A 10389-nucleotide genomic window follows, 5' to 3' on the forward strand; every position below is an offset into this window, starting at 1 on the left:
AAGTCTTATAAATTTACTCTGGATATTCTTGATGTGGTGAATTGCACGGACGATGCAGCCGCCGCAAACAGCTGTGAAATGTTCTCTTTGTTCACCACGTCTTCAACGATTCAAACCCAAATCAATGTAGTGTTAATTCATATTTCACCATCTTTCAATTATTTAAATCTACCCTCGCCCGTTCCTTTGAAGAATCAGACGTTAGACTTTAGAGAAACACCGCCGAGTTGCACCGACCAGCGATCACCGCGTGCACTAATATTACCCTACACTCTAAGGACAGTTTACAATGTACAGAAGCTAATTAACCTACAAAACCTGTACGTCTTTGGAGTGTGGGAGGAAACCGGAGATCCCGGGAAAAAAAACCCACGCGGTCACATGGAGCACGCAAAAAACTCTGTACAGTCAGGGTCGAACTCGAGTTTCTGGCGCTGCAAGGCAACAAATCTCCCGCTGCGCCACTAATTTATAGGGACGAGCAGCATCTCTGGTGAGAAAGAATGCTGCCTGTCCCGCTGAGATACTCCAGCATTTTGTGTCTACCTTTGATTTAAACCAGCATCTACAGTTCTTTCCTACACAATTGATTGTGCCTTCTTATCTGATGATCAACCACGTCAATTAGAAGAGAGATCACGTATCCTTTTTAAAATTCCAACATTTGCAATTATTTGGGTCTCAGTTTTAAAATGGTGCTTTGACTTGTCGCCTTGATACGGGTTAATTTTACATTACAGTCTTGAAAAAAGCTATTAGCTGAAAATTGCATTTTTTACAACGCCATGTGTGCTATTTATAACTTGAGTTTGGAGTTCGGTCAGAAAGCAGACTGGCCTCTCTCATGTAACTGACTCTCCTTCGGGATCGAGGATGATTTGTTCCCTGACCGGTGCTGTGGATGCTGAGGACAATGAGAATTATAAGTGATAGGAGCAGAATTAGACCATTCGGCCCATCAAATCTACTCTGCCATTCAATCATGGCTGATCTATCTCTCCCTCCTAACCCCATTCTCTTGCATTCTCCTCATAACCCCTGACACCCGTACTAATCAAGAATCTATCTATCTCTGCCTTAAATATATCGATTGACAGCCTCCACGTCCTTATGTGGCAAGGAATTCTACAGATTCGCCACCCACTGACTAAATAAATGTATCCTCATCTCCTTCTTAAAGGAACGTCATTTAATTCCGAGGCTATGACCTCTCGTCCTAGACTCTCCTACTAGTGGAAACATCCTCTCCGCATCCACTCTATCCAAGCATTTCACTATTCGGTAAGTTTTGGTAAGAATGCAGAAATATTATGTTGGATTTTCATAAATTCATATTTTTTGTCAGACTATGTCGTTTAATTCTAATATACCAGGCACTCGTAGACTTTGAAGTCCTTCCTCCGCGTTAAACACTCTTGCCTGAAGAAGAGTCCCAATCCGAAACGTCCTCTGTCCATGTTCTCCACGGATGTTACCTGACCCGCAAAGTTCCTCCACTACTTTTGTGTTTTACTCACGATTGCAGCATCTGCAGTTCCTGTGACTTACAGCTCTTAGGAAAACGTTATGACGTGTTTCCCTTTGACATTCGGGTGAATAAGATGCCCTGTTTAGGGAATCTCTGGAAATACGCTTAGTAATTGTCCTTGTAATAACGCTAACTCGCGTCGTTTGAAATCACGGGGGTCACACTCGCAGAAAGCCGAACGAAAGCGAACAAGCGAAATAAAACTGAACACAAAACCAACCTCCAATTCGCTGCTACGTTGCGCCAAACGGGAGGACCTGGGGAAGAAAGGATGAAGTTCACCCTTTTCATCCGCAACAAACGACACTTGCTCGGGTTAAAAACAGAGCGACATTGGACAGCGAGCCCTCTGTTTCACGAATTCACTGCCGGCGAGAGAAACCCTCAGCGCTGTCATTTCACACCCCATTCACCAGCCCGGTAAATTACAGTAACCCCTGAAACCGAAACGGCGGTAAAAAAAAGCAAATCCCGTCTTTGAGGGGGAAAAAATGATACAAATTTAAAATTAATTCATTTCTCCAATCTTGATTTGGGTTGACATTGAGGAGAGGAATGGGATTTATAACCGATGTGTCGCGTAATCCTGCAGTCGACTATAGAAAATTCAATGATGTTATCGCTGCCTCCTTCTCTTGTAATTTTATTTGCAAATATTTGAAAGTTTGAAAAAAAATCAATACATGCAACGAAGGGGAAGGCGATAAATGTTTGATTTATCTGCTGAGCATATGGCCCACGGACCAATTCCTACGCCAGAGCGGAGAACAAACTCACTTCGTTTTACGTCGGTGATTGATGAAGGTTTATTAAAATTGAACCATTTCAGCTCGGGTGTGAAATGTTTCCGCAGTTTTACCCGGTCCTAATGTTTGCCGAAAGGCTCGTTCGCACAGATTCGACAGGGTCATTACTGACCGCCCTTGACTGGAGGAGCGATGCCAACATCCACCAGGACCAACGGCCTCGCTCGTAGAATAAAGAACAAGCGCACGTAACGCGAGTATTCCTTGAGCAGATACACTTCACTCTCATGATTCACCCCAGCTAGCTGATAGCTAACCTCCACGCTCTGGAAATTATGTTTCGGCTCTGGAAATTATGTATTTAATATAAACGGCGGTGAAGCATTAAGTTTATTTAGTCAGCGATATTGAACACACTCCATGTTTTACACCTTTAGTTTGTTTAGTATAGAGACACAGACGGGGTGGGTCTTTGTGACCTTCGGGTCTCTTTGAAAGAGGCCGTACAGCTACCGCCAATTTTCCAATTTAGCCAAGCCAGTTAACCTACAAACCTGCACGTCTTTGAAGGAAACCAGAGGTCCCGGAGGAAACCCACGCGGTCACGGGGAGAACGTACATACACAACACCCGTAGTCAGGATCGAACCCGGGTCTCTGGCGCCGTAAGCCAGCAACTCTACCGCTGCGCCAACCTGCCGCCCTCGATGTCGTGCGAAGCTGTTTAAAATCCACTCAAATAACGCGTAACGCCGAGCTCCATACAAAACGTTTATTGTGCATTATATATACAGCGGCATCTTGCAATATATTGGGGGAAGGGGAACGTAACAGCACACTAGCTAAACAATAACTTAGCATGCATAACTAGGGGCCAGTTCTTATAAATACAATACAAAAATAAAGACGGTACAGTCTTGCAATTTCCCACTTGTTCTTTAACGTTCGGCGATACACGGGCCTGTAAGTTATGGCAAACTGGTTAGAAATGCCGATGGAGTAAAACAGAAACAAACCTGTTGGTTTTGAGAGAAACCTGCCAGTCCAGAGTCTGCATAAGTCGAGCTGTTTGTCTGAGGACGTGATCTGGTCGCGGAGGGGGGAAACCGATAAAACCTATTTAATTTTCATGGTCGGGCCCTGGTGCGTCTGACCCTGATCGGGTTCTTCGTCTGAAGAGCATTCGGACGAAGGACATGTTAAACTTCCGCCTTCCTCGTCGCTGCCCCGGACGCTCCTTAACCTGGATCGTTTGCTCTGCTCGCTTTTGGTAATGTCAGCTTTCTCCTGCGAGTCGCTGGGCGTGTGCTCGGTGGATTTCCCTTTCTGTTTCACCGCGTCCTGGGCCGCCTGTTCTTTGGCCTTTTTGCTCCGTTTCCATTTCATCCGTCTGTTTTGAAACCATATTTTAACCTTTTGGGTTTAAAAAGAGAGAGGTAGACCCAGATTTATTTTTAAACAAAATTATCAACGCGCAGGTAACAAATGCATGGAATTCAATAAACAGTTTTACAAGTTGTAGGAACAGATTTAGACCATTCGGCCCATCAAGTCTACGTGCCATTCAATCATGACTAATCTATCTTTCCCTCTCACCCCTATTCCCATAACCCCCGACAACAGTACTAATCAAGAATGTGTCGATCTCCGCCTTAAAAAATATCCATTGACTTGGAAACCAATCCACAACGTTAAACAAACGCAGTTCAGATTTTTTGTTTTAAAGCTGGTAGCTTAAAAGTTGTCGAAGGGTTGAAATTAAAATGACGGCGCTGGCGAATCCTACCTGTGTCTCTGTTAACATCAAAGACGTGGCCACTTCGAATCGTTTGGGGCGGGAGAGGTACTTGTTCAGTTTGAATTGATGTTCCAGTTCCAAGAGTTGTTGGCTGGTAAAAGCCGTTCGCGGCCTACGGCACTTTCCCAGCATGCTGGACTGTGCCTGTGCTGCAGAACACGAGTTAAGCAGCCACATGTCAAATGCACATCCTTACACAAATCAAACATTCGTACGATAGACACAGAATGCTGGAGTAACTCAGCGGGGCAGGCAGCATCTCTGGAAAGAAGGAATGGGTGATGTTACTCCAGCATTTTTTGTCCCGCTGAGTTACTCCATCATTTTGAGTCTATCTTCGGTTTAAACCAGCATCTGTAGGTACCCTACACCTTAAACATTCCTACCATGGCCACGGTGTGCAACGGGCCTCTTGTGTAGGAAGGAACTGTAGATGCTGGTTTACACCGAAGATAAACACAAAAAAACTGGAGTAACTCCGCGGGTAAGGAGTCATCTCTGGAGAAAAGGAATAGATGACGTTTCGGATCAGACCTTTCTTCAGACAGAGTCAGGGGAGAGGGAAACGAGAGGTTTCTTGTATTTGCTTTACATTCTTATCAGCTTATCCGTTTGCGGTTTGAGAAGGTTGTTTGTGTAGTTTTCTGTGCTAACACTTTTTGTTGTTGAATCTTTCCTAAAAGACCGCGTGGGGAAAAAAAAATACGCGCTCTATAAAATTAAATATGCGAATTAGCAAACTGGTTTGTCAAATCGTAACTGAGTTTGTTTGAGTCAGAAGAAGGGTCCCGATCCGAAATGTCGCCTATCCATCTCATCCAGTTACTCCAGCACTTTGTGGATTATATTTTGTAAACCAACATCTGCAATTCCTTATATCTCCCAATTATGTTTTGTTGTTATTTTAAACCTTCCCTCACAAAATAACGATCACACATTTTGATCAGTCTGCGGACGTCAAATCGGAATAGAAAGGGGTGAGATTTGATAGTATTGCAAGGACTGACTGTAACTTGCTGCTTCTGCAGTGGGGTTTTTTCCATTGATTATTTTACTGTTCTTAGGCGAAAATATAATTCGTACTTCCGTTTTTTAAAAATTGAATATTATCTTAAAACGCTGAACTGCATATTTTCTATTGTGATTACGCTCCTATTTGTCAATTGTGAGGTACAATTCAAATATTGGAAATGTAATGCATATCATTTTTGAGGTCCATCCTGAAATAACAATTCATATTTGTTGGTCGCTTGGCACAAACTCATCTGTTAAATGTAATCACCATTTGCAACCTTTTAAATGGGCATAACTCTGGCTTTCTGGTGTATTAAGACGTTATATTCGCCGGCGATTTCAAATAGTTTCTTTTAAATAACGCTGATTTCCCACAGGGCTAACATGCGTGCCGGACAATAAAAGATACAATAGAAGAGGGGTCAAATTGGCTTCAGCTCCCCAGGGAAAGTTGATTGGCTCTGTTTAGTGAAAACGCCCACCGTTTATCGGCATCCCCTCTGGATCCCGGTATAAAGTGGACAATCCTTTAATTAAACCAATACTAACTCATCACCAGGAATTGAATATAGCGTTTGGCTAATCCCAAAAGTGGAGATACACACGGGTTCATTCCAACACGCTCAATAGACAAATAAAACCACACGTTGAGATTTTTTTTAAATAGTTGACAATTTCATATTACTATTGAAATGGTCTGTGGGCGTTTAGATTGTTGATCTTTTAAAGGCCATTGAGCAGTCGGGCGCTTTGTAACCTAAAGGAATGTGTTTATTGTACCTTAAGTCGGTGAAAGGATCCTAACACGTAGAAAGAATTCGTGTCACAAGGTGCTAAAATCAGGTCGAATAAAGAATTGTTTGTATAGACTAATAAATAAACCACATGTTGGAATAAGCTCATTATTGCTGGGTTTGCATAGAGCCCGCCATTCACAGCAAACGGTTGAAAGAAAAGGCGCTATTTAGTGCTTCATCTTGAACAAATCTGCTCGAATGGACAGAAACAAAAAGCCCAGTCTCTCTTCTGCAAACAGCAACAGGGTTGAGATTTTAACACCACCTTGCCACTTTCCAGCCGCCTATTATCCAGCCATTTCGCTTCCCTTTTCCTTATTTAATCACCAGTGAAACCCTTGTTGGGATTTACGTTTCGCGTATTTTCACTCCTCGTCTAATTCGTTTTATTTTCTCTCTCTCAAGATCTTTATTGAACCACACATGACTAGACAAAAGAGAAACCCTGTAATCCACAAAACTACTTATTTTTAAGTGCTCCTGATATCAGTACACTCTAGTGTTGTTGCGGCCCGGACTAGCTGTTATTTACATGTAAACCAATGCATACGAACCCACTTTCCACAACGAGCATTGAGTACCAACGTGACCACACAAGGGGTACAAAGCGAACGTGAACTTCATAATAGAAAGCCTCAGGAATAAAAATCTTAGATAGGAATACGTTTCAATTAGTAAGTTCAATAAACCAAAGCCGTGCTTCTGTTTTTGTTTCCCCAAGTTGGACAGCGAGTGCTGGAGTTGGTTTACTTTTATGGTTTAAAAATAATGTGTAGTTAGCACTGTTTCTTTGCGGCGATTGTCCTGTTCAATTCGTTTTTCAACGAAGAGAAAGTGCAAGCTGTAAGCTTGTTTACGAACGGCTCGCTTCCAATGGCGGCCTGATAATGCAAGGTAATGCAAGCGTTTAATATGGGGCAAAATGGTAATATTTAAAATCTTAACCGATTTTATAGTTTCTGACCAAGACTTCAGAAGGTACACGACAGTAAGTTTTGCAAATACATTAAACATTTTGCCTCTATTCCTGGCGATAAAAAGAGGACACTTACCGTTGAAATCCGGCATTTTCGGCAGCATTATCCCGGCTGTCGAGGCTCGAAGCCACTGGTCTATCTGAAAGGTCCCGGCCGTTACTTTGAGTGGCTCCGAGTGATGGGTGCCTGTTAGCTGGGGGTAAGGGTACGGCAGGCCGCCGGGCTGACCGGTCAGGGCCGAGTAAGTGTACATCGGGTGGCCGTAGAGGGCCGAAGCCGGGATCCCCCCGTGAGGATGAAGGCCGACCATGCCCGGGTGCTGCTGGACGCTCAGGAAGCCGGGCTTGGACATCAGGCTGCCGAGGCTCAGCCCCGGGGGGGACGGGCTGTCAGTGCGCAGGCAGTCGGAGATGACCGGGTGCTGGTCGAGCATTGAAGGGCTGGCTGCGGAGGACGGGGGTGAAGTTGCGAGGAGAGGCGAGCAAGTTGGAGGTTTGGGGAGATCGGCGGCCAGGAGAGCGTCGATCCGGAAATTTTTGGATTTTTCCATCGGATTTTTATTCCAAACCGTGGGGAAGGAGAAACAAAAAAATAAAATAAAGAAGGCGAGGTGTGATTGGAAAGAAGGCGATGCAATGGTCCTTACTCTCTTGCTGCAGACCCAGTTAGTTCCTTCTCGCACTGTATTTACTGGAGAGAAGCCTCGACTTCCACCTTGTGTCACTATTTCACACTTGCAGATCCTGGACTCTGCCCCATTGGTTAGGCCTTTCCACCTCGAGTCCCCATTCGTCACTTTGCTGCGATTCAATTGGTTGTATCTGTCCCGCTTCCCCGTCCTTATTGGTCAATAGGGGGGAGAAACAGCCAACTCGACTTTCTGATTGGCCAACTGTGGTCTACGTCAATGAAACCTGCGTCACTGTCGGTGACACCTCGCTCGCCCATTGGTCGCCCTCGTCAGCATTATCAGGAAAGAATTCCCTGTTTATTATTGGAGGAGATAATCTCCTTAATTAAAGCAATTAAAGGTGTTAATTCTATTTTCCTCCCTTTGAGGTTTAGGTCTTGGGGGGGGGAAATACTTTTACATTTTGGGAAACTACTTTCACATTTTGGGAAACTACAACAAGGCATTTTTTCCCTAAGTCGTGAATTAATAGAGAAACATGAAATAGACAGCAAAAGATCCACGCGGTGTGCCCGCCTGCTGTCCTGATATAAGGTGCCACGCTTTTTCCACGCTTGAGACTGAAGTAAGTTGTCCCAGTTGATCAGTACACGAGTTAACAGGGTTCTTGATTAGGTTATGGGGAGAAGGCAGGAGAAAGGGAGAGATAGATCAGCCATGATTGAACGGCGGAGTAGACTTGATGGGCCGAACGGCCTAATTCGGCTCGTATCACTTATGAACTTACGCCACAGTTTACTTGCAGAGGAATCTGATGTGAACCATCCTGGTCGAATTGACCATTTGTTTTTTGCCCGCGGTCAGTTCACCTAACATGAGTTCGTGCACCTGTGTTGACTGAAGATATTTTTGTTAGCCAACCCCCTCGCACTAACACCAATCCCCCTCCCCCCCCCCACACACACAAGAGGTGTGAGAACGCGAGTAAACACCTACTGTGTGCTCTTTTTTTTAAAGAACACATTGTAGACGGCTGTGTAATGTGTAGCTTCCATACTCTCAAGATTTCTCGCCATGAATTATAAAGTGTAGTTCTTCTATCGTTTTGTTCTAGTTATCATGAAATATAATTTGGCGAATTGAATGCACCGTTCTGGACTATGATTTGTTTATGGCTAGATAGACTTAGAAAAATAAATAACTAAAGAGGAATAAAGAGGTGCTTTACTATTTAAAGTTTGAAAAACTTAGGTTCTCTCTCAAAGGCTCTACCAAGACATTCCTAGATACATGGAACCCTTTCTTGGAACTTGTTAACTCTCTCAACTTGTCCCCGGACTCGGAAGAGGACTGAGTGCTCTCCACCATTGTTCTGCTCTACTGCAGCTGCTCTCCCCTTACCCCCCCCCCCCCCCCCCACACTTATTTATTTAATTACATACTTATTTACTGTTATTAGTGACCCCCTTTTTTTTCTTCATTAAAAAAAAAATGTTTTAGTACTTTTTGTTTCGTTTATCTTACCATATTTGTGTGGATGTGTATGTATGTGAGTGTTGTTTGTCCCCGTTTGGTTCCGACCTGATTCGGGTGGGTTGAAGGTGGGTAAGGGTAAGGGCTTTGAGGGTCGCTTACATACTGTTGCACAATTATGCCTTGACTGTCACTGTCTGTTATCATTGTATGTATGCAAATTGCTGTGAAATTCAAATAAAAATATTTAAATCAAAGAGGAATATTTTGCAAGTATTTATCTGTATCATGTTCCAAGTATCAAAACATAATCATCACTGGCAATGATTGCAACACTGCTGTACATCGCTCGAATCGTCGGTGGATATCACTAGTTTGAAAGTCCTGGAAATACGTTTTAATATTATTTACACGAGCTAGTTTTCTCCAGAAGCCTGATGATAAACTGATTGTGCACACCAACCCCTGAGTCGCCGCCTCTCTTTCCACCAGCACTATCGCGTCCATCCAGCATGATCCTGCCATCCTCCCTTCCTCCCCAGGTCGCTAATGCACTCCATCAGCCCCCTCAAATTTGAACGACGCGGTGACTGGGGAGGAAAAGGATAAGGCATCTTATTAGAATTATTTTCAGTTGTTCCATAGAAACGAGACGGGATTCCCCGTGTTTTATGATATATAACCACTTGTAATCATACCACAGATTAGAGTACAGCTGTAGAAATAAATAAAAGCAGCTAACATTGCCTAAATATTGTCAAACATGTATCCACTATAATTTTAGCATTCAGTGAGAAGAGTGGACATGGAACCGCAGATGCTGGTTTAAACCGAAAATAGACACAAAAAGCTGGAGTAACTCAGCTGGTCAGACAACATCTCTGGAGAAAAGGAATAGGTGACTTTTCGGGTCGAGACCCTTCTCCAGGGACATGTACACGGGTTGGAAACGTTTAGAGGGGATTTGGGCCATACGCGGGCAAATGCGTCCAGCTTAGATGAGGTATCTTCAATGAGATGGGCCTAAGGGTCTGTTTCCATGCTGTTGACTGTTCCTAATTTGAACGATAAGGTTTAATATAAAACATTTCCTATAACTTCTAATCAAGGGCAGTTTGCATAAATATTGATTTATGTAAGTATGATGCGATTTATTGCTTTTAATATGACGCTATTGCAGTCCGATAAGACAAACCTGCTAGCAAAAACAAATTGGGCATTTGTAAAAATTCAGGAAATTAATTCAGCGAGTGAAAGATGCTTTCGGTTGCGAAGTCTTTCTCGAGACTCAGTGGATGAGGCGCCGTGGGATGTGATTCGCATGGGCCCGGCGACGGACACCGAAAGGGTGTTCAATATCGCCTTTCCCCGTTTCGGGGGTTGCCTCTGGGTTTGTGCAGCAGCGCCGCATGAATTGATTCTGTGG

General features: G+C 43.8%; 1 protein-coding gene across 1 annotated transcript; it reads right to left on the reverse strand.

Annotated features, from left to right (window-relative positions):
- Positions 1–3037: 3037 nt before the first annotated feature.
- mnx1 (motor neuron and pancreas homeobox 1) lies at positions 3038–8393 on the reverse strand. The gene is made up of 3 exons (XM_055664468.1): positions 6935–8393; positions 4060–4220; positions 3038–3686 (listed from the first exon to the last, which is right to left on the reverse strand). The coding sequence occupies exons 1-3, from the start codon at positions 7407–7409 to the stop codon at positions 3390–3392; spliced, it is 933 nt and encodes a 310-aa protein (XP_055520443.1). The 5' UTR covers positions 7410–8393; the 3' UTR covers positions 3038–3389.
- Between the last annotated feature and the right edge of the window lie 1996 nt (positions 8394–10389).

Source organism: Leucoraja erinacea, chromosome 2, assembly GCF_028641065.1.
Source record: "Leucoraja erinacea ecotype New England chromosome 2, Leri_hhj_1, whole genome shotgun sequence".
NCBI classification, from domain to species: domain Eukaryota; kingdom Metazoa; phylum Chordata; class Chondrichthyes; order Rajiformes; family Rajidae; genus Leucoraja; species Leucoraja erinaceus.

Coding starts and splice junctions, on each gene's coding strand:
- mnx1 (XM_055664468.1), bottom strand. CDS start 7,409: ATGGAAAAATCCAAAAATTTCCGGATCGACGCTCTCCTGGCCGCCGAT. Junction 4,221..6,934: donor GAAAATGCCGGATTTCAACG/GTAAGTGTCCTC, acceptor CGTGTTCTGCAG/CACAGGCACAGTCCAGCATG. Junction 3,687..4,059: donor TGATGTTAACAGAGACACAG/GTAGGATTCGCC, acceptor TAAACCCAAAAG/GTTAAAATATGGTTTCAAAA.